Source organism: Podarcis melisellensis (assembly GCF_964234715.1).
Source record: "Podarcis melisellensis genome assembly, chromosome: 13".
Taxonomy (NCBI): Eukaryota; Metazoa; Chordata; class Lepidosauria; order Squamata; family Lacertidae; genus Podarcis; species Podarcis melisellensis.
Genome location: NC_138545.1, coordinates 28,515,439 through 28,538,906, shown reverse-complemented (window position 1 = coordinate 28,538,906; position 23,468 = coordinate 28,515,439). Strand labels below are relative to the sequence as shown.

Genomic DNA, 23,468 nt, shown 5'->3' with positions numbered 1-23,468 from the left:
ACAGCTGTCCAGAATTTCATGCTAAAGCCTCTTTCAGCTCTTTTACTCAAGCAAAGATCCTTTCAACATGCTCTAATTTGGGACCATATCTTCCATTTCCTGCAAGGGAGCCCCAATCCTAACCATCCCACTAATTTAGAAGCCTGTTTTACACGTTCCATATACCTGGTATCCCCTCCATACATTCCAAAGCTGCTTTCTACATCTGAGGCCTTGAGTTTTTCTTCACTATCTGTGCCATTTTCAAACACATTTCAAACACCAGATTATTTCATTTGCAATGAAAAATGAGCAGATACATAAATTCTAACAAGTCCTGGTCCATAATATTACCAACCCTTTGTGGAAGAGGTTTGCTTGGTTATTCCCCTTACCTATCCATGTCATCTTCCCCAGGCAAGACAGGTGGAAAAGGAAGCGGAGGCAACGTTGACGTTTTCAGATGCGGAACAGCAGCTGTCACAGATACATGCGCCTTTAAGGAGGACTGCATGGTGGGTTGAGAGTTAGCCTGAGTAGTCAGAGATGTCCTGGAGTGGGTAGACGATGGCAGACACGATGGAACTAAAGCAGGGGTGTGAGTGGCAGGTGACTGGGCAGGCGGCAGAGGGGGAATAACTGGTGATGGAGGCAAAGGGGGTAACGGAGGAGGAGCCTGAGCAGGGGGCGACGATGTTGGCAGAGGAGGTAGTGACTTAACAGAAGGCAAAAGAGGTGGGACCTCTTGCTTGGCTGTCTCTGTTTCCTTTGGGGTCACAGTTTCCTCCTTTCCGCCTGCAAGTTTCATATCTTTTGTTCCCATTGCTTTCGAGTCTTTAACTGAAGCAGGAGGTTTCTTCTCGTGGTTCTCTACTGCCTTTGTTTTTAGGGGCTCAGGAGTAGTTTTTGTCTCTGTGTTGTGCTGTGTGACATTTGCTGGCTCAATGTCAGAAGGGCACTTCTCAGCTTTAGCCGTTTTAGCCTTTTTGGCCTCAACCGCTGGCTCTTTAACTTCAGCCAAACTGTTTTCTTTCCTAGATAAAACGCTAGGAGAGTCCTTCCTCTCCTTCCCATCAACCTTTGCTGCGGCTGCAGCAGCAGCTGCCCTCTCTTTTTTCTTTCTACTCAGTTCAGCTCCCAGGCTGGAGTTCAATGGTAGCCGGGCAGGTGAGATACTGGAATGGCGACTGCGGGACCCAGATCTCTGCTTTTTGTTATGCGAAGATGAGTGCCTCGAGTAAGCAGGACTTCTACTTCGAGACTTCACTGGCTTCCTGTGGAAAAAGAAGAGGAAAATCAGAATCTCCAAAGAACGCTACAGTCAGGTTTTATGTAAAAACGCAAACCTTTAGCTCTCAAAGGGGTGGGGGGGCTTGCTTGAAGTGTGTAGACATGGCTGTGATCCTGTGGCTCCAATGAACATTTTAACTCCTCACCGGCTTCCCCATTTGCTTCTATTAGAAGTTCTCAGCCACTTTTTTTTTTACAACACATTAAACAATCAGTCACTGCACTACCTGCCAAAGTAGAGGTGGACAACTTCTGGCCATGGTGTATTCGGCTCCTAGCCAACTTGCCTGGGGGCTAGAAACACTACACCAGGGGGTCAACAACCTTTTTCAGCTGTGGGCCGGTCCCCCATCCCTCAGACCATGTGGTGGGCTGGACTATATTTTCTTTTTTGGGGGGGGGGATGAACAAATTCCTATGCCCCACAAATAACCCAGAGATGCATTTTAAATAAAAGCACACATTCTACTCATGTAAAAACACACTGATTCCCTGACAGGTCAATTGATCGCCGTAATCTAAATCATTCCAAAACAGGAACACAGGAACATAGGGGGCGAAATTCGAGTAAAAGAATATGTACTAAACAGTTACCTCACAAGTTCAAAAATGTTAAACCAACTTTTGGAGTCAGGTGTTTTCAGAAGATGAAGTATTTCCTTTGAAATGAAAACTCAATCAAATCCTGGTACTCTGTCTTAGCTGGCAAGGACAAGATGCTGCTAAGAGCCATTTTAGCAGCTCAAAATGTAACGTTCCTGAAGATAGTGAAGTTTTATTTGGTTGCCTTATTACTTACAGGTGATTTAAAAGTTTGGGCATATATTTTACAACCACTACTGAAAGACAACATAACTTTTGATACTCACAGGCAGTGCTGGAAAAATCCCAGCTGCATTTTTCATTAAATGCACAGGACTAAAAGCACTACTGCTTATGACAGGCAGGGACAATTTAAATTAGGCTCTGAGATTTGGCTGTACAAGGACCAGGAGACTGGGGAGGAGGGAACACACAGCAGAAGGCAGCCCCTCTAGGAGCAACCAAAAGGAGTGTCATTGATTCAGTTTAGTAAACAAACTGTATTCAGCTTCAGGCCAGTCACTCTAACTTCATTCTGTGTGCACATCAGACTGTCAATAAGTAACTACAACAGGCATACCTGCCATTTCAGACTGTTCAAACTCTCTGAATGGCCTCTGACATGGGAAATGCCAGTTGGGCTCTTGGTGATAGCTAGCTCACTATTCACAGTTGCTCTTCTGAAAGCCTTCATCAGGGAAAACAGCCAGTTGCCGGGTAGGTTCTTCCCTGGGTGTGCCTCCCTTGACTGGGGCACAAATCAGATTGTCTTCCCTAGAGCAGATGACCATCACCGTTGGGGACATCCATTTATCCTACACACACAATCACCAGGATTTTTTTCTTATCACTCCTTCAAGGACCCTCCAAGTCTTATATGCAAACATCCACTTGCCTGGCTTTCCACACCAAATAAGAATCACTTTCAAGCAACCAAGCAGGGAAGCTTTGATACACTGGAAAAGAGCTCTTTTATTTTTTCCAGGCTGTTTGAAAGCTCTATGTCCATGTAACTCTATCCCTCTCTTTTGTTTTGACTAGGACACATGCAAAGAACTGCAAGTGGAATGTCTGAGCATCTTTTCTCGACTCCCTAAAACCTACCGTGACAATGAGAAATTCCATCATTGGCATTTTCAAACTTTTCAAGAATTTATTTATAACAGCGGACTTCAAAAGAGTGCTCCACAGAACTTCCACAATAACATGACTAGAAACGGTTGTCTGAAAAGATCGTTTGTTCACCATTAACCAATATTTCCCTGGAATGCACACAGCACTTCAGTATTCTCGGGCTTTAATTTCAGTGAGGTGATGGCTACACACAGCAGGCCTCTCTTGCAGTCCAGAAATCCAAGCATGTATGCTAAGACATTTCCCAGAATCCTTTGAAGTGTGAAGGAACTGCACAGTAGATGGGCCAATGTGGAAAGTGTTCCTGCAGGTAGGGTATTTCCCATGCTCTGCAACCCCACTCTCATTAAACAGCATACCTGCCTCTGCTCACTTAAGAATTTGGCTAGAAACTGGACCCCACCCCTGTCCAAAGCAGGCAGCTCATTTGATACTTGGCTTCTTCAAATTTTGAAATATTTATTTAGCCCTGAGGGGTCTTTTCCTATTGTTCCCATGAAACAGTCCAGAAGCAGGAGAACATGCTTTCTATCGAGGAACATTAACTTTCTGCTCCCAATAGGAAAAGGAGGTGAACTGGAGCAAGTTAAGGGTTTTTTAAGCACCTGGTGAGATAACGCAGCATACACATAAAGAAAAAAAAAAGTCAAGAGTAGACAAAGCCAAAGAGATGAACAAGGGTGTATGAAAACAAACAGGAATGAGATCCCCCTCATAGGTTCACATATTTAAATATTTAAACATCTACTCTGTTCAAGCTTACTCTACCTAGTACCTAACAAAGGCTCCACCGGGCACTCCTTTTCATAGCAGCTTCCTAAAAGTACTTAAGGTACCCCAAGTGCTTGCAATCAGCTCTCATTATCCAGTTCTTTTTCATTAAAAAGAGATGCTGTATGCCAGAGAGAATTTTCTGGTAGCACTTGCTCCTTAATGAGCAGGAAATGGCAGCTGCACTTGCTCTACACTGTTTAGAAGTAGCTGCCAGGAATCAACCTACCTGACCCAAGAGATGTTACTACTGTACAGGTGGGGAATGGTGGCGGAGAGACAGGGATTTGCTGAAGGCTATCCACAGAGTTCATGGCTTGGCAGATACGACCCCACTAGAATCTAGTGACTAGATAGCCAAAACAACAAGATGGTGACTATATGTTTGTTTAGCACTGCCAAGGTGCTAGGCACTAGATAGAGCACAAGGAGCTTAGAGTCTAATGGCAACTTTGCACATTCAAAGCACCAGCAGCAAGCTCAGTGTTCGAAACTCCCATTGTACTAGGCGCATTTTACAACAGGGAATTTCATAAGTGTTAGCAGTTTCTGAGCTCTGGGCGCAGTACTGTGCCTAAGATTTCATATCAAAACTGCAGAGCAGAAGGAAAGGAGGACCTTTTTCTTCCTCCCCACTTCCATCTACTCTGTGAAGACTGGAGAATATTAGTGGGGTGGGCAGGAGAAGGACTAGCCCATGTGAAAAATGAACATAATATTTTAGCCGCAGTTCATTCATTTTCAGCTTGTATTCTTGTTATAAAAAGCGCACCTAAACATTCCTTGGTGCGCCCATAACCTAGGTTTAAGGTGCCATTTAGTTCCTAGCTTTCATATCTCAGTTTCTAACACTGAGCAAGCTGTTGGGTGATCTGTGGTGATCTGTGACCAAAGCAATTCTGCACATCCAGATTATGAAATAACTAAGTTTCAGAAATGACAAAAATGCAACCTCATTCTAAGTAAACTGAACAGGTGAAAGGTGTTGACTGGCTTTGACAAAGGACTAGCAAGGATATTAGTAGTGGATTCAAGATCCCCTTTACTGTTAAAAACATTTTACTGCCCCCAAGGTCAATTTAAACAGATTGTAGGATACCTGAATTCCCTTGAAGGTGATCACTAGCTGTATTCAAAAGGGATTTCTGAGGTACTGACATCTAACGTGAATGTGGTAATGGATCACAAGCAAACATTTCCACACACATCTTGATTTTTGGGTTACATACACCACAACTCTCACGTATGGGGAGATTTCATATTCACCTGTTCTACCTTGACAAAAGCCGCTATCCAAGGCAGATTTAATTGAAACCAGGTTCTACTGAAACCAATGGAACTTGGTAACCACATAACAGGCACAAATCTTGTGAGAAATAGGTACCTTGGATACCACTGCAATCTGAGACTTTGGTTCTATTGACTTCAACGTACCTCACTTTCTACTACTCAATATACTTAGGATCAAGATCGAACAGTTCTCTGCAACTCTAAACCTTGCTTTTTTAGTTAACATAAGCAAGATTTAGTAAAAGGTATCCATCAAGTATCCCATTCTGTGAATCCCCACCAGCTGTATAGATTAGCAACTGACATGCCACAAAATGGAACCATGGTTTGCCACTTCAGAAATTGTGTCCAAATCATGGTTCACTTTCAGGGGTCACATTAAACTCTAATTTAGTATGATGAGGATGAGCTGCAATAGCTTCCATTTCCCCTATCCTCTCTTCTGCTGTAGCTCCAAAGAGTTGTTTCTGATTTTCATTAACCACAGTTCAGTGTGTTATCTGAATCCTAAATTGTGGTTGATGCTAACTATGATTTGCTTCAACAAGGCAGCTTAACACATGGTTTTAAGTTACCTTGTTTCAAACAACAAACTAGTTAATCTAAACCAAAACTTCTAAACATCTCCTCAAAGCCATGCAGGAGCAGAAAAAGGAAGCATGTTATTCCAACGCTCACTGTACTCATTCTTGTCATGCTAAACTATGGTTTAGCACAGCCTTCCCCAAACTAGTACCCTCTAGGTATCAGCCCCAGCCAGCATGTTCAAAGATCAAGAATGATGGGAGTTGTAGCCTAAAAAAATCTGCAGGGCACGAGGCTGGGGAACAATAATTCAGCACAACATCTGAACTGAACCAGTGTCTCATTGGCTGAATGGGTTTGGTTACCTTTCAAACTCAGATCCCCAATGCAATAAAGTGAAAATAATAATTATCTAATCAAGCAACAAAGACCTTGTACCCTAAACAAATCACGTTACAGGGGAGAAGCAAATGCTTTTCTTATCTGACTTCAGGACACTAGCACCATCCGAACCAAAGAAGTCAAACACTTTTGATTAAAGATAAAGGCCACGCACCTGGACACAGGACTTCGACTCAGCGACCGCTTGGAGACAAAAGGACTGCTGGAGCGCCTTCGGTTGAATGGGCTAGGCGACCTTCCACTGTAAGACCCACTTCCCCTCTCGTAGCTTGATGAACGCCTCCTGCTGTATGGGCTGACCGACCGCTGCCGCCTGCCATAAGGGCTGGGAGAGCGCATATTGGATTGGTATGCAGCAGGCTCCTTGTATGGTGGGCTGACTGATGGTCTCCGTGAAGACCCACCGGGACTCTTCTTGTAGGAATCATAGTTACTGGATGTGTGTGAGCGTGGAGGGCTGAGATCATAGTCCTGCGTGTAAGATGCTCCTGAGGGGCTATCATCCTGTTTGGGACTGTCTGACCACTTGCGATGGGGACTTCTGGATTTCCGCTTTGGACTGTCCAGCGATTTGTAACTTTTAGGAGCGTCCCTTTTGCGGTGACTTTTGCTACGGTCTTTGTGACCGGACTTAGTCTCTCGTTCTTTCCTGGACTTTTCCTTGTGCGATTTGGCTGACCGGGACTCCTTGCTGCTGCTCTTGAATGACTTAGATGAATGGTCATCGTTCTCCTCATGTAGCTTTTTAGAGGCCCCCGACACCCTTTCTTTAGTGGAACTCAACTTGCCTGAGGAGTCTTGGTTCCTGTCTAGCCTCTTCTCTTTGTCTACCAGCTTGCTTTTCATCAACTCACGGACTCGCTTGTGTTGATGATGCCGATGCCTGTGTAGCCGGTCACTCCTTTCTGATGTCCCTTTTCTCTCATCATTCTCCCTGCGTTCCAGCTTGAGGACTGCTTCATCTGAAAAGGTGTCCGAGTCAGAGCTGATATCATCATACTCCACCAATGGCTTGATCATGCTGCCGAGCGCTGCTCCAGCTTCTTGGGCCCCCATCGGTGAGTCTTTGGAATGCCTGGACTTGTGTCGTTTGTGCTTGGAGAGTCGGTGCCTCTCTTTGCTGTTTGAACTGCCACTGCTGGACACTGCTTCTTGATACAAGGACCCCCCTCCTCCTGAATCCTTCTTACCCCCATGTCTCTCTGGGTTTGGCATTCCTTCTCCACTGTGCTTGAAAAGAGGGGGGAATCCTCCAAAACCCCCAAAGCCTAAACCTCAACTTACCCGCTTCCAAAACAGAAGGGCTGTGTTCACTTTCGTTACCTTTTCCTACATTCAACCCACCCTTCTCTCTCCTACATGGGGCTGAATGTGGTTTCTTTACAAGGATCTGGGTCGACAAAGTATTTTACGGGAGAAGTCGCCCCACAGGCTACCCCCAACAGGGGACAAGCAGCAATGGCAAGAATGTCCCCTGTTCTTAGACTTCAAAGGTAGGTAGGATGGAAGACCCTGAACAAGTACCCTACCTCGGTTATCCACCAGTTTCAGAAAATAAACACACCAGGAGCACTAACTAAGATGCTCTAGGTCCCTTTGTATATGGGCAATGAGTTTGGGAGTTCTCCAACCTGCTGCCCAACCCCCCACAAAAAGAGAGCTTCAGAAAAAGACCCCACCCACCCCGTTTTCTGAAGCAGCGGCCCCCCAAACAATAGGCCCCTTCGTTTCTAAGCCACCCTTGGTGCTCCTCTTGGTCAGGGGTACCCCCTCCTCACTAACTCAAGGCCCCCGTGGAAAGAAAGATGAGGGTCGGACTTAGTTCCTACCTCAAACACCCCCTAAGTTCCTGAGAAGAGAGCACGGGGGCGGGGAGATGGGCACACCTCCACCCGCCCCAAGGCCTGGCTGTGTGGGGAAACCCCTGGGCCCCTGCGTCCCCACCGAGGAGGCTCCCCTGCCCTCAGGCTGAGTCTCTAGCGAGGCCCCCAAGCCGGGACCCCCACCTTCCTCTTCCTCCTAGTACTTCCCAGAGCGAAACGGAGCCGCTTTCAGGTTTGGGTGGGGGGAGGGGTTGGGGGGGAAAGAGGAAAGGTAGAAAAGTGAGCAAGGGAGAAGGTTAGCCACCAACTCTCGCGAGAACGTGGGGAGAAATCGCCGTCGTCGTCCTCCCGGCCGCCGATGCCGTGGCTTCCTTTGCAGCCTCTCGGGGGTTCCTTCCCCCAACTCCTCTCTACCTGCTCCTGTTTCTCCAAATATCGCGAGAGCACGCACATGCGCGCGTGTGAGCGCTCGCTCGCCCTCCTTCGCGCGCAGGCGCACACGGTCGGAACGCCGGGGGAGACTAGAGAAGTCTCGCGACGCCGGGCGCTGGAAGCAAATAGGGAAGCGGGAGCGGGGGGGGGGGGGAAGAGACTTGAAGGCCGATGAAGCAAATTTTATTTTCGTAATCTCGCGGGAAGTGGTTTTGTCTTTCAACAAAACTTTATTTCACGGTCACCGCAGAAGACAGCATTCCTGAGGAAGGAAACTTTTATTAAGGAAAAATGCAAGGTTGTTTTTATAAGGAGGGGCCATAAACTTCCATTCATTCATTCATTTCTTCCTGTATCGTTCAACAAACTTTATTGAAACTTCTCACACTATAGTTCTGGGGACATATATCTTTCAACAAAACTTTATTATTGATTCCCCTCCCCCTTAGCAACAGGAACAAACGAACTTATGAATGGCCGTTTCTTCGCCTTCTCACTTTCAGCTTTTTCAGCGAATACTTTATTGGGCCGCTTGGTAACCATGACAAAACACCACAGGACGCGGACAAACTTGGTCCTTCTCATCCTTCGACAAAAGTCTTCCATGTTTAAAGCAAACGACGACAACAACAAACCCCAGCTGTTCGCGAGAAACAGTTAAAAAGTGCGTCCTTTTAAGAAGCCGAGCGCGTATGTGTCCAAATCTCGCGAGAGCTTCCCCTAGCCTTTGCCGGTTGGCCGCACCGCGGGATTTCCTTGTGAACTTTCTCCCCTCCCCTTTTTTATCGAATCCCGCGAGAAGAAGCGGGACGTGGTCTCGCGCGGCTGGCGGCGGGATGGCGGTTGCTGCGGGGTAGCGTCTCAGGCCAACTGCTGCTCTCGCCCCGGCCTCGCCGCCTCCACCTCGGAGCGGGAGAGGCCCTCTCCCCCCACCTCCACATGAGGGAGAGCGGAGGGGGGCAGCTGGCCCCTCTCCCGCCCCACCACGCTCCTGAGGGATGAAGGCGGCCCAAGGGGGCGCCGAGGGTGAGTGACCGGGGGAGGGTCAAGATCTCTCGCTTTCCTTTAGCAAATGCTGTGGGTGAGGGTGCTCGACTTTCGTAGGAAAACCAGGCCCCTTCGACCAAGAGGGGGGCGGGAGTCCGAGCGGCGGTTTGAAGATTTCATTAAGGTGCCCCCCCTCCCCTCGCCCGCCAACGCCGCCCAATCCTTTTGGGCTGCGGAAATGCATCGAAAGAAGAGGTCAGAAGGGCCTCACAGCTCCTCGTTCAAAGAGAGCTACGGGGCAGGTTCATGAGTCGCCTCCCTTCCATGGACGGGAGGAAAGAGCTCGGACCTCATTTCTGAATTCTTCTCCGGGAGTTATGTACAGATTGGAGTTTTTTAAAAGGCCCCCCTTTTTTAAATGTAGCATCCAGGGGTGTCGACTTGAATAAAATTAGTATTATATAATATGGGGGTGAGGGTGAAACGCAATCATAAGATCCAGCACATGCACGCCATTTTAATGGCGGTGCCTGTGAACTTGGGGCGGGGGGGGGCTAGGAGTCTGCTCCTACGGTAGTATCTGCAAAGCATGCAACAGTTGAATGCTTCTTCAGTGGGGGGCAGGAAACGAGTTTGGCTTTCTTTTCTTTATTTAAATGTGCTCGATCTCTCTCTGTCACTTGCTTTTAAGGCGGGTGTGAGGAACCTATGGGCCTCAAGATGGTGCTGTGCCCCAGCTCCCATCATAACTGACCATTGGCTATGCTGGCTAGGGCTGATGAGAGCTGGGATCAAACGACATCTGGAAGCCAGCAGACTCCCCATCCTGCAGGTGGAAAGGGGCTTGGTGGAACACCCAAAACTTAGAAGCAAGTGTGGAATTTACTTCTGAATCCTATACTGTGCTTGCTTAGCAGGAAACCTCACTATGTTCAGTTGGCCTGACTCGCTAGAACATGTTTAGGACTGTAGCCTTTGCATCATGTAGCCTCCATCATGCCAAGAGATGGGCTGTGTAGAAAGAGAAAGGGGCTTTCATGGACTTAAACCTCAGAAAGGAGCTGGATGTTGTTTCTTTAGCATATGCTAACCACCATGTTTAGTTAAATCAAAGGTTCTTTCAGGCCTTTTGTCTGCAAGCAGTAACTAGCTAGCAGACCCAGGGATGTGTATGGAGGGCATGCTAGAGGGAGTGATCTATTGCTTTTCAAAACACAGTGAAGTGTAGGTTTTTAAGGTTTCTGGTGAGGATGCACCATGTTGCTGTTGTTTAGTCGTGTCCGACTCTTCGTGACCCCATGGACCAGAGCACGCCAGGCTGCACCATAGCAGAGTAATAAAGTACTGTACTTGCTTTGTGTGCATAAGATCTCAGATCTCTAGTATTTCCAGTTAGAAGACCATAAGCAGTGCTTTGAAAGACCTTTGTCTGACTAATAAATAACATGAGGCTTAGCTGCCCATCAGCAGACAGTAGTGGCCTAGATGGACCAATATACTGAGTATATGACAATATAAGATCATCCTAAATTGGAGATAGATGATATCTTGGTAGAAATGTCAAGGAAAGAAAAAATTGCAGTTGTGTTACTACCTAGAAATATGCTGTCTACACTTGTCACTCAGCAGCTGCCTAAGAATTTGAAACTTTTCCAGCAATGTAAATTACATACATAATACCCATAATCAAATGGAGATGGTTTTAGAGGTGTTGATGCCTTCTGCATTTCTGAAGCTTTTCAGAAAAATAGCAACATCCAAAAAGAAACCATTTTTTTAAAAAAAATTCTAGGCTGCCTGCCAACATGCACCTCTTAGTCATTTGTGGGTTTACAACTTTCCTGCCTTGTTACCTGGAGGTAGTTCTTACTTCACCACAGGCAGTCAGGTGAATTGCTATTTACGGCTTTGTGTTAAAGGTTACTTGACTTTCCATTGAAAAAAGGAAAGTAAATATTCTTGCTACATCTTTCTTTACAAATCTTTTGCTCGTTATGTATGATGCTGCCTAACTTGCTTTCTGAGGTTTAAAAATAATGAAGTAATTGCTCCCTTGCGAAGCCTCCTATGTTAAAAGTGGCAGTAGTGTGCATTTTAGATGTTACAGCATTGTTAGTTTGCCAGTAGGATAGCTGAAAACAATGCCTGTTTAACCTGCCTTCTTATAAATGTCTCAGAAAGGGATGCATCACTTAAGAATCACACGTTCACAGAGAGCATTAATAGTAAATATATCAACCCCAGTAGATACAAAAGAATCAACCTGAGGTCCTTTAACTGGAAACAAAATATTAAACTTTAGGGTTTCTGTTTGTAAACCCACTGAGCTATATTTGCCTTTAAAACAACAACATATTGAACTCCTCCTCCATTTGATTTTGCCATTCCATTGTTAGCATAGGATTTTAAATAAAGTTCTCAGGTTAAACAATATGAAGCAAGCCCCTTTTAGCTGTGTTCACTGTAGGATTAAGCCCTCTTATTGTTTCCTGAGCTTGATATTTTACTTATGACAGTATTGATCTCTTCTACACCTGTATGTAAGAAATATGGAGAACATAGATCAGTACCTGCCATTGGTTACCTAATGTTGACGGTATGTATTGTAAAGAATTCTGGATTGCATGTACCATGGTCCTATTCTGCAAGGTACTTTAGTCTATTCATGGTCACATAGCTCAAGTTAATGTTCTCTGGGGGTTATGCAGGGAACTTGAAGGTGAACCTGCAGCTCTGGACTGAAATTCAAATATATAGTATGCTTCACTGACTTGCAATTTCTCTTATAGAAACAGAGAAACTGAATAAGATGAGTTCCCTTCTAGAAAGGCTTCATGTCAAGTTTAACCCTAACAGTAGACCCTGGACAGAAACCATGAAGCTTGTCCGGCAAGTTATGGTAAGGGTTTAGCTTATTTTAGATGGGAGTACTTGATAAAATCTCCTTGCACATTTTCATAAAACAGTGATTGTCAAGATTGTCTACTTAAAGAGGACACTGTCAACAGTAAATTGCCAGGAGATCTTCCACAGGATGTGTGCATCTTTCACAGAATCCCTGCAGATACAGAAGATTCTGGGTTGACTTCTATGACATGCTCTCCATTCTGGTAGCACTGTCTTTGCTGCTGTTCCATATCAATTGTGAATACTCCCTAGATGAAGGTGCCTAGCATTCCTCTGCAACTATGCACTATATGGGAAGATTGGCAGTGATGGGCCACAATTGCAAAGAAACTGTCATTGCTGATTCTTTTATCAAAAACCTAGTAACTCTTAGAACACAGAAAGTTTTAGTTAAAAGATCTAGTTTTTGAATAATCATTATTTTTATTTGCTATTATTTAGTAGAACAATTCTGAGCTGTCATTGGTTTGAGTTGGTGTGACTCATACAATGGTCTAGCTTTATAATGCACAAGGCCAGCATCTGTGGAGGGTTTTTTTATTTACAGCACCCATAGGAACTGATTTTCCAGAACAAACAAAGTGGAAGCCTTCAGGAATGCGGTTGAAAGCTCCAATGTTTTAGTTATAGCTTTCCTTTCACAGTATTGCTGAATGTGCATGAACACTTTCTCTATTTTTTCTCTTCATCACCTTTGAACATAGGAAAAGCGAGTTGTAATGAACTCTGTTGGTCACCAGAATCTTGTCAGCTGCTTAGAAACTTTGCAGAAGGCATTAAAAGGTTGGTAGATGCTTCTGAAACATAAATAAGTGTTTGTGGTTAAAATAAAAAAGACTAGGAGGGATTGACGTTAGGATAATAAAGGTGTTTATATGGTTTGTACTAGATGGGCGCAAAGAATTACTATGATACCCTCAAGGTTATTGGACAGCCCTTTGCATGATTACTCAGAAGTCCTACTGTATTTAGTGGAACTTATGGCCTTGTATGTTTATAACTGCATTCTTGGGCTCTGTGTTGCTGTAATGGGTAAGCTGCATACTGGGCATGTATAATGCTCATGTTCAATAGACTTATTGAATCAATTACTACTGTTTGTATAGTCACATGCTATATCACACACTGCTAACCACTTGGTGTCTGGTTAAAGAAGAAAGATAGTTTATGTTCCTGTTTCAGCCAGTTACCAAAACTTGCAGCCTGTACCATAGTAATTCTCATTTTTTTTCAATGGGAAAACTGGGTAAGCGAAAAGCTCCTGTGAGCCCGAAGTTCCCACTCAGATGACTGTGTGTTGAATCTCTGCATAGTTCAGTATCCTCGTTATCCACCTTTTAAAACAGCCACTGCTTTGAGGTGGCAATTCTGTCACTTTCTGATATCAAGTATAATTAATCAAGTAACTAATTAAATTAGTACAGACACAGAAGTTGCCTCTTATGTTCACATCTGAGGGCAGTTCAGGATCAATTTTTTACTCTTATTTCCGCAAGTTGTGGAGTAAGTGATTACAATTGTAGGATTGCTGACCAAGAGGCAGGGTCTTGTCTTTGGGCTGCATCTTTGGAATGTGACACATGTTTAGTGACAAATAGAAGTGCCTTGGCCATTGCCTCTACCTCATAGTTAATAAGGGGCTGTGAAGGTGAGCTGGCTTTCTCAGGCAGTTAAAGCTCCAGCTGCCCAGCAGATGGAAACATAAACCTCTATGTCTTCCACCCCCTTTCAGTTCAGATCAACTGTCCATTGATTTCAGTGGGTCTGAGTATGGCTTGGTTGGCTATCACCTATTGGGACTTGAATAAATTTGCTTATGTACTTGGCTTTAAACAAGCTCATCTTCCTCCTAGTGACATCACTACCTGCCATGACAGATCGCTTAGAGTCTATTGCAAGACAAAATGGGTGAGTAACTCCCATTATCCCTGACGATTGGCCAGCTGGCTGGGACTGTTTGGAATTTTAGTCCAGCAATATCTGGAGGGCCATAGGTTCCCCACCACTGAGTAAGATTAATACTTTTCATGTATCTTATGTTTAAGAGCTAATTGAGACTACAGCCAATCACATTTTTTGTATTATTTTTATTCATTGTTTATGCTACACGCTTAAGAATGTAGAAGCCAAAGTTTTTGTTACAGTGAGGTCCAGCAAATCAAATGTTTGATTTAATTAGACTTAGATTTTAGTTTAGTTCCATCTCTGCCCTGGATGGGTGGAAAGGAATGTTGCCATTTTTTTGGTTTTGAAATAATCTTTTTTTAAAAAAAGGAATGTTGCCAAATAGCAATCACATGGTGGTTATGTAGAAAGAGAAATGTAAGAGGTATGTACCCTACACATTGGACTAGAATCAAGATTGGTTGTTGCACTTATTTCTCACAGGAATTAAAGGGACAAGTTAATCAAGACTTACAGTACAATCCTATCTATGGCTGTTTAGAACTATTGATGTCAATTCCTGAAAGTGAGGTTAAGATTGCAGCTTCAGCATAAATTCAGTGCAACTAACCTGTATGCAGCCCATTATTATCAATTTTGAGCCTTCAAGGGAGACCAGCATATATGCCTCCAGCCAAACAGATTAATTGATGTGCTATTGATTGGTATTTGATCAAGCTTTTCATGTGTGAATATCTTTTCTTTCCTTGTGTGTAAGTCTTGGATCTCATCTTAGTGCAAATGGCACTGAATGTTACATAACTTCAGACATGTTCTATGTGGAAGTCCATTTGGATCCTACAGGACAGCTGTGCGATGTTAAGGTGGCCCATCATGGAGAAAACCCTGTGGTACGTAGAGTATGAAGGTCACACCAAACTTCTGCCTTCTACTTTTTGTAGAAACATGTTTTTACGGCCCACTCTGTTCTGATAGCGCAGGGCAGTCTACAGTATGTATCAGCCCTGAGCTTAACAGCTTCCTAAAATCCATATATCTCTACTCCTGCATTTAGTTTTACACTTCTCCAGAAGGGAAGTGATCTATTCAGCCCAATTCCCTTTAAGTTCTGTTAGCCTTGTAAAAAAGTCACAAGCTGCCACATTTTCACATTCTACCTACTCTTTCAAAACCGAGACTATCATTTCCCAGCCTTTAATAAAATGTTGGATCCCTCAGTAGTAGCGAGAGAAGTCAAAGCTCCCTTTGCCCTATTACTAGTGTGGTACAAACAGCTTGCTAACTAAGTTAGCACCATTTGTAATTCTCGCCATCTCCCCAAACTTAGTTTTTATTCTTCTTTGTCGGAGCAGTGTAAAGATTTGATATCATTTTTTAACTTTATAGTCTCATCCTTCAAAATGCCTGCAGTCATTTCTAATCATCCTGGATACCTCTGACCTGCCTTCTGCATTGTCCAAACATCCTGTTTAGGAAAGTTTTTAGGGTTTTGTGCTTGCATGAAGCTGACATTCCCTATAGTCATGTACAATTTAAGCCAGCACCATTGTGCTGAATAACTGCAACTGTTTCAAATGAAGTTGTAGCACACATTTTTATTTTCCCTTCTAGAGTTGCCCAGAGCTGGTGCAGCATCTAAGGTGAGTACTAATCTCTTTCATTACTGGCTACATACCTTCTCCCTGTGCAGTTCTGCTGTATGGCTACAACCATTTCTCCATTTCCTATAATGTCTCTTCTACAATTTATATACAGCATTCTGGATTTATTGTGGCTTACTCATGCACCATATTAGCTATTTTAGAACATAGAGTACAGATATTTTCTCAACCATAGTGCTTTTCAGGAATTGTGTAGGGTGAGGTGAAGATTTTAGAATGAACAAGAATTGAAGAACTGGGTGAGGCAGCAGTGTTGCTTAGATTTAACAACGAACAGTGCGTGCATATGAACTGAGGATATTCATCCAGTTTTCAGTTTCTGGCTCTTTTGAAAAGCAGCATAAATAGCTCATATCAGAGATCATGAAACAGAATGTTTATTTACTTGCTTTAAAAAATAGTCCAATATCCAGACAATATGGAATTTTTAGGGTCACCATAATCAGGTTTCTTTTCTCTTTTTCCTGTTATAAAGCACCACCCTGCCAAAACGAGCCTTTTAAGCATGCAGTTTTCCTTAGGATGTAGTATGTTGCTCCTGCCTTTGGTGGCTAATTAGCTATGACTTGAGCCTTGTACAAGCTGACCCAAATCTCTCTCACAACATGTGAGAGAGATTGACACTGGTGCAACAGAGACCCAATATATATTCTGTATTCACTGAGCTGGTTCAAACAACACCAAGTTGGGTTTGGTGTTATATGAATGGGCCTTATGAGAAGGCCCTCCATCTTCCCTGTGGGCTCTCCAATTCATTGCGTTACTTCTTCCTTAGTACAAACCATAGTTTGCTGTTCCCCCCAAATTGTCAAATAGTTGATTGTCTTGCCCTCCAAACAGAATTGTAAAACAGCTTCAAGCTCATGTTTGAAAGGTCTCTATTTATCCATGAAGGTCTTTGAAATGCATTGGATAAGTCACTGTAACTTGCATATTTGGGGTTTTTAAAAACATAGATTTCAGCAGAAGGTCTTTACTTCCTCTTTGGAATTATATGAAGACTGTTCTCATACACTGAGGAGAGGCCAACTCCTTTGCTCCTAAGTAAGAAGGCAGGGTTGAGACTTTAATAAGAAATTAGGAGTGGCGTCACTCTGTACATAGGGTTCACCAACATTTTTCAGCCAGTGAGCACATTTGGAATTTTAAGAAAGCACTGTGAATGTTAGTTATAAAATGACTACCGAAGGGGCATAGTATAGCACAAAATGGCTGCTGGGTGTGTGTCTAGGAGAGGCCAAGCCAGTGCAAATAGCAACAGAGGGGGAAGAGCAAATAGTCTCTCATGCATTGTGACTTTTTGAAGGGGTATTTTCTGAGACCTTTGGCAGACGCCATAGATACTGGCAGGGGCATTGACATCATCAGGCACTGCACTGGTGAACTTGTCATATTTCTTTTCTATCAGGAGAATAGGGTTGTTGTGGCAACCACCTAGGCCTTACAATAATTTGTTTTGTTCTAAAGATTTCTCTCTTAGAAATTCTCCTTCAGAATAGTGGTTTCAGGGCTATGAGAGTCACATAGGGAAAATGCCCTCTCAGAGAGTTTTGAGAAGGCCCAGGAGGACAAGTAGCCAGCAAAAGAGCACTGAAGCCTACATACAGCTTGAGAGGGCACAGCACCATAGGCAAGCAGCTTGTGCCATAACATTTCAAAGTAAGGATACTGAAAGGGAAGCTTCAGTACTTGCAATCCTCCAGTATGGGGGGGTCTATCTATTTTTCCTATGAATTGTATCATGCATATTGGAATTTTCTGGAGGAGTGCTGTAGTAGGATGTGCTTTTGGAGCTAAAATATTGAAATTGACTCCTTTTGCCAACTCTCTTAGGTAAATCTAACTATAAATATCTCTGGCATGTATGATTCTTCCAGATTCTCTAAAATTGATATGTTTTTCTTTCCCAGAGAGAGAAATTTTGAAGAATTTTCTAAGCACCTGAAGGGTCTTGTCAATCTGTATAAACTGCCTGGTGACAAGTAAGCATTCCACTAGTCATAATTTCTGTGATGTGGCAACACCTGCAGTTACATATTTGTAAGAGCATTGCATATAGTGGTTGAAACCCTGCCCAATTGTATGTCGACCTGCTCCTTTTCTCCTTACTTTATGTGCCACCCCCGTCCCTTTCCTGCATTACCGCTCTTGATTATCTCTCCCAACTTCAAGAAAGGAAACTAAGGTAGAACTGCAGTATTACTGACGCTAGAAAGAACACAAAAGGGTCTAAAACTGCATCTTTTTTAAAAGAGGAGTTGTGCAGCCAAGGTTGGATCCTTTGTGTGCATTGGAAATTTTAGAAGTATGGCCAGTCTTAGAATATAGTCTTCATTTTGTCAAAAAGGGATTTTTTAATAGGAAAGCTAAGAATCATGGCCCATCTAGTTCAGCATATTGTTCTCACAGTGGCCAACCAGATGCCTTTGGGAAGCCCACAAGCAGGACCTGAGTGCGAGAGCAGTCTCCCTTCCTGTCGTTTCCAGATTCTGGTGTTCAGCTGAAATATCTACATAAGCTATAACAAGTCTGAAGCTTAAGTCCTTGGCATGTCTGTGATCTTGTATGATAACAGTTGAGCGACCTTCCATGGAAGGCTGCTACTGGTTGGACAGTGCTCCGGTTGGCTCACAGTGCAATTCTGCATGGCTCACAGTGCAGTTCTATACATGTATACTGGAAGGAAGTCCCAGTGAGTTCAAAGAGACCTACTCCCAGGTTAATGTGTATAGGGTTGCCACGTCAAAGCATCTTTTTGTCTTTTTTTCTGTACCAATTTGAAAATAATATTTTATTTTTTCTCCTTAGCAAACTGAAAACGAAAATGTACTTGGCTCTTCAGTCCTTGGAGCTTGATCTTTCAAAGATGGCAGGGATGTACTGGTAAGAGACGTTTGCCTTACTGAATGAACCCAGCATTTACCTGTTGATGTCCTAAGCAGCAATACTGTTCAGGAAGTAGAACATTGAACTTGGAAGGAACTGAGTTCAAATCTTACTTGAATCACAGATCCACTAGCTATTCCCCGGATAAGCCACAACATCTTAGGCTCAGTTCCATCCTCTGTAAATATGGCAGATTATGATCAGGTTTAAAGGGCTCACATGAAGATGAATGCACAGCCAAACTCACTGTACCCTAAAGCAGTCTATAGAAATAGATGCTTATTAATAAAGAGGCTTGCATATTACCGTATTACCTAGTTTTTTGGGGGGAAATAAAGGAAAAAAATGTTTTCCTTTATTTCTCCCCCAGAACCAGGTCGGGGAACAGCGGGATAGTGGCGCTGCACCTTCCCGCTGTCCCCCGAGCTTGTGGGGCTGGCTGATGTCTGCCCGGCGCGAGAGGCTCTCTGCTTCAGGGCACCCCGGCGACAGGCTGCTATCCGCAGGGCTGCCTATGCTGCAGATATGTACCCGAAGCGCCGGCGCTCTGCTTTCAGCGCGCCCAGCGCTCCGGGAAGCAGGTTGCTATCCGCAGCCTAGGCAGCCCTGTGGGAACTCCCGCAGGGCTGCCTAGGCTGCGGGTGTCTTCCTGAAGCCTGGAGAGCGAGAGGGGTCGGTGCGCACTGACCCCTCTCGCTCTCCAAGCTTCAGCGAAAGCCTGCATTCGCCCCATAGGACGCACCCAGATTTCCCCTTCATTTTTGGAGGGGAAAAGGTGCGTCCTATGGGGCGAAAAATACGGTACATTTCTTTCATTTGAATTGCTATTTACCGTATTTTTCGCACCATAGGACGCACTTTTTCCCCTCCAAAAATGAAGGGGAAATGTGTGTGCGTCCTATGGTGCGAATGCAGGCTTTCGCTGAAGCCTGGAGAGTGAGAGGGGTCGGTGCGCACCAACCCCTCATGCTCTCCAGGCTTCGCACACCTCTCCGCAAGCAGCAGGAGCCCAGCGCTGGGCTCCCGCTGCTTGCGGAGAGGTGCCTGCATGCCGAAGCCTGGGCGCGCTGAGCTCAGCGCATCCAGGCTTCGCGGACCTCTCCGCAAGCAGAGGGAGCGTTCCCGCTGCTTGCGGAGAGGTGCCTGCATGCCGAAGCCTGGGCGCGCTGAGCTCAGCGCGTCCAGGCTTCGCGGACCTCTCCGCAAGCAGCGGGAGCGTTCCCGCTGCTTGCGGAGAGGTGCCTGCATGCCGAAGCCTGGGCGCGCTGAGCTCAGCGCGTCCAGGCTTCGCGGACCTCTCCGCAAGCAGCGGGAGCGTTCCCGCTGCTTGCGGAGAGGTGCCTGCATGCCGAAGCCTGGGCGCGCTGAGCTCAGCGCGTCCAGGCTTCGCGGACCTCTCCGCAAGCAGCGGGAGCGTTCCCGCTGCTTGCGGAGAGGTGCCTGCATGCCGAAGCCTGGGCGCGCTGAGCTCAGCGCGTCCAGGCTTCGCGGACCTCTCCGCAAGCAGCGGGAGCGCTCCCGCTGCTTGCGGAGAGCTGCCTGTTTGAGGGCTGGGGTCGGGGGAAGCTCTAGCTTCCCCCCGCCCCAGCCCCGCACCCGGGGGGGAAATAATTTTTTCCCCTTTATTTCCCCCCCAAAAAACTGGGTGCGCCCTATGGTCCGGTGCGCCCTATGGTGCAAAAAATACGGTAAGTTTCCACCGGTAGCATTATGGAATCCAGAGTCTTAAAACTGAAAGATAAACAAACAAACCCAACAACTACCTTTGGTCTTTAAGGAACTGCGGTTGAAAGATTGACTGCTAAAGTCCAATGAGGAGGTGGTACTGGATTTCCAGGCTCCCATATCCAAGAGCAGCTGTCTGTCCTGTCATTGTGGTAGTAAAAAGGAAAAAATAGTGTCAGAAGGGAAAATGGGTTCCTCTTTTTAATCTTAGTGTTGCAAACCTAAAATTTCAGTTTGGGCATGTTACAAATTCAGTCTAAGATAACAATCCAAAAGATTTATACTGTGGCAGTCTTGGGTCTTAATTCTGCACCAGCTTATCATATGTCTCTGATTCTGTCTGTTTGTAGGCAAGCCACCAATGCAAGCCCTTTGGACAAGATTCTGCACGGCAGTGTTGGCTATCTCACCCCAAGGAGTGGAGGTAGGCGACTGTATATTGTGACAGAAGAGGGGTCCATTTTACAATACTGCCCATTTTCCCCCCTTTAAAGATGACTTGTGAAATGGTGCAATGCTATTTTTTTTGTTAAAGAGTTGAAATACCTATCCACATATTAGCCCCTTATGGAGCTCAGCCTATCCAGTTTGCCATAAGCAGAGAAAAGATGCATATTGGAAGACTGCTAGCTAGCAAAGCAAAGAGCTCCATAAATGCAAGTGATCCACCTCTTAACAGGAAAGGCAAAATATTCTCAGAATCTGCAGCCAAAGTGACTTCAAGGAAAATTCTTTCCCAACCCCAGATATAGCCATCAGCAGGACTAAGAACCTTCAGAGCTTCTGAATACATGTTTGGTAAATTAGGTATACATGAGTCACATCATAAATTACTGGGTTGTTGGGGGGGTTTTTGTTCATAGCCAGTATACGACTGTGGTTTCTCTGTTGATTCCGGGTGTTGGAATCCCTACTCTACTATGAAGTTGCTTGGTAGATACTAAGCAGGCCATTTTTCTCATGGGATTGTTGTAAGAATAAAAACAATGCTACATATGCCACCCTGAATTCCTTGTAAGAAGGTCATAATATGAAGGTGGCATATTCTCAAGACTGAGCCACATCTTAAGTGCCATGAGAGGAAAAGGAATGTAGTTGATGACCTTGAATTGTCCCACCAAGACACTATTCGAAGCAAAAAGCCATCTGTTTGGACAGAATTTATTCTGTGGTAGAGCAGCCTTGTCAATCCTGAGTTTTGTCTACAACTCCCAAAAGTCCCAACCATCATTGCCAGTGATCAGGGCTGGTGAGATCTGTAAGTCATAGTGATGGGATTCTGCTTCACAGATAAGAGAATGAGATTTGGGAATACATGGAACTTCATGCGAAAGAGAATAGAAGGTGGTGGGTAGTACGAAAAATTAACCCCCAAACCCTAAAATTTGTAGATCTTTGTCCTAAGAGCTGTGACCTTCCTAATTACATAAAATGCTAGGTGGACATAATTTTTTATGTCCAGATCAACATATAGGCATCACTTCTGACCTTTCCAACCCCATTGTGTTCCCTTTCCCATTAACAAGGTTTCTTCTTTTAGGTCACCTGATGAATCTGAAGTATTATGTTTCACCCTATGATTTGATTGAGGAAGGTACTGGAGCGCCTATTATTCTGAATGAGAACAATGGTATGTTTCTAGATATGCTTTCTGCTTCCAAATGTGCATTCTGAACACACCTTGGATTATATTGATGGTTTTCTTTGAACCCCAAGCAGCAGATTTCTTTTATTTTGGTATAAGGTTTCTTTGTGTTTTCCCAAATATAGATATTCCCCCCAATGTTTGTATATTGAAATAGTATAGTATACACTCAGTTGAGTATTGACACCTTCTTATATTCCAACACAGTCTGATGCAAGAAGCAGTCCTATTAACATTCTTGTGGATTACTAATTTATCTAGACTCCAGGCAAGTTTCTTGACAGGTGCATGTCTTGATTAACAGTGAGGCAGTTAAATAATGAGTTCAGATTACTGTAGTAGTAGTAGGTTTGTGGTTGTTGTTTTTTTTAAGAGACAATGGTTATTAGTAGGAAACATAAGCTTGTACTCTCTGGTTTTCTGGTTAATGATTGTGAGCATGATGGAGTATCCTGAAAATTATCTAGCCTAAATGTCAGTACTGGACCTGCAGTGGACCTTGTACATTAAACCCCCAGCCATGAAGTTTGCAGCTTGTTGAAAAGACTAGATACCGTAGCAACCAGCCAAGTGACAAATTGAACCAATTTGTGTTTTCTCCCCATGGCTGGCCCAACTTGCTGCCACTGCACCCATTCTTCTTCCCTCTTATTCTGATTGCACCACACCTGATGGTCTTTCAAATTAGAGAAGTGGAGTACAATAGGCACTCCCTCAATTTTTAAAGTACTTACTCCTTAAAGCAGGTGTAGGAAACCTATGGCCCTCCAGATCAATTCTTTTCAGGGTTTTAGTGCATAATGCTGATAAGCAATGCATAACATCCAGTTTATTACCCGTTGCTGTGCAGTAGATTTTTATTTTTATTTAATACAGCTGTTTGAAAAGTTAACACTTACCTCCACTTTCAGTTCCTCGCTACCTGGGTATGAACATATGTGTTACAATTGAGGGAACACTGACAATGAACAAACTTCCAATTGCCCCTCTCATTATGGGATCTCATCCAGTGGACAACAAAGGGTAAGAAACAGGCACCATTTGTTGGTGCTATTTTACCATAATGAATTAGAATGATTCCATAAGGTCATCCAAGATGGACAATGCATATACAGTGGTGCCTCGCAAGACGAAATTAATTCGTTCCGCAAGTCTCTTCGTCTTGCGAGTTTTTCGTCTTGCGATGCACGGTTTTCCATAGGAATGCATTGAAAATCAATTAATGCGTTCCTATGGAAAAAGCCTTCCCCCGACCTCTTCTGGCGGGCGGCATTTTAAAATCGCCCAGGACAGCGGAGGACTTCTCCGCTGTCCGGGGCGATTTAAAAGCCCCTGGGAAGGCAGGCAGGGGGGACAAAGGCTTTCCCGCCCGGCCGCCCGGCTTCGGGACATCGTTCCGATGCCGGGCGGCTGGGGGAGGCTTTCCTGCCCCACCGCCCGGCATCGGGACGATGCCCCGATGCCGGGCGGCTGGGGGAGGCGTTCCTGCCCCACCGCCCGGCATCGGGACGATGCCCCGATGCC

At 44.7% G+C, this 23,468-nt stretch overlaps 2 protein-coding genes and 1 long non-coding RNA gene across 5 annotated transcripts in view; 2 read left to right on the top strand and 1 right to left on the bottom strand.

The window, feature by feature from the left end:
• CDK12 (cyclin dependent kinase 12) overlaps positions 1 to 8,251 on the bottom strand; it is a 31,779-nt gene extending 23,528 nt beyond the window's left edge. For 2 of the 3 annotated variants that reach the window (XM_081886207.1, XM_081886209.1), the window contains exons 1-2: positions 6,128 to 8,250; positions 375 to 1,253 (exon numbers count right to left, since the gene is read on the bottom strand). In XM_081886207.1, coding sequence (XP_081742333.1) covers positions 375 to 1,253; positions 6,128 to 7,188 — 1,940 coding nt within the window. In that variant the 5' untranslated portion in view covers positions 7,189 to 8,250. Of the gene's footprint in view, positions 1 to 374; positions 1,254 to 6,127 lie in introns of all 3 variants that reach the window. The other variant, XM_081886208.1, reaches the window with a different exon arrangement.
• A 780-nt stretch (positions 8,252 to 9,031) lies between these two features.
• The window catches only part of MED1 (mediator complex subunit 1), a 28,048-nt gene continuing 13,611 nt past the window's right edge, over positions 9,032 to 23,468 (top strand). The window contains exons 1-11 of the mRNA XM_081886202.1: positions 9,032 to 9,254; positions 12,005 to 12,114; positions 12,827 to 12,905; positions 13,976 to 14,030; positions 14,785 to 14,917; positions 15,639 to 15,667; positions 17,599 to 17,670; positions 18,497 to 18,571; positions 20,650 to 20,723; positions 21,840 to 21,929; positions 22,856 to 22,967. Coding sequence (XP_081742328.1) covers positions 9,227 to 9,254; positions 12,005 to 12,114; positions 12,827 to 12,905; positions 13,976 to 14,030; positions 14,785 to 14,917; positions 15,639 to 15,667; positions 17,599 to 17,670; positions 18,497 to 18,571; positions 20,650 to 20,723; positions 21,840 to 21,929; positions 22,856 to 22,967 — 857 coding nt within the window. The 5' untranslated portion in view covers positions 9,032 to 9,226. The remainder of the gene's footprint in view (positions 9,255 to 12,004; positions 12,115 to 12,826; positions 12,906 to 13,975; positions 14,031 to 14,784; positions 14,918 to 15,638; positions 15,668 to 17,598; positions 17,671 to 18,496; positions 18,572 to 20,649; positions 20,724 to 21,839; positions 21,930 to 22,855; positions 22,968 to 23,468) is intronic.
• Positions 10,222 to 10,988, top strand: LOC309355622. The gene is made up of 2 exons (XR_014162571.1): positions 10,222 to 10,474; positions 10,548 to 10,988. It is a non-coding gene; the product is annotated as an uncharacterized lncRNA (long non-coding RNA).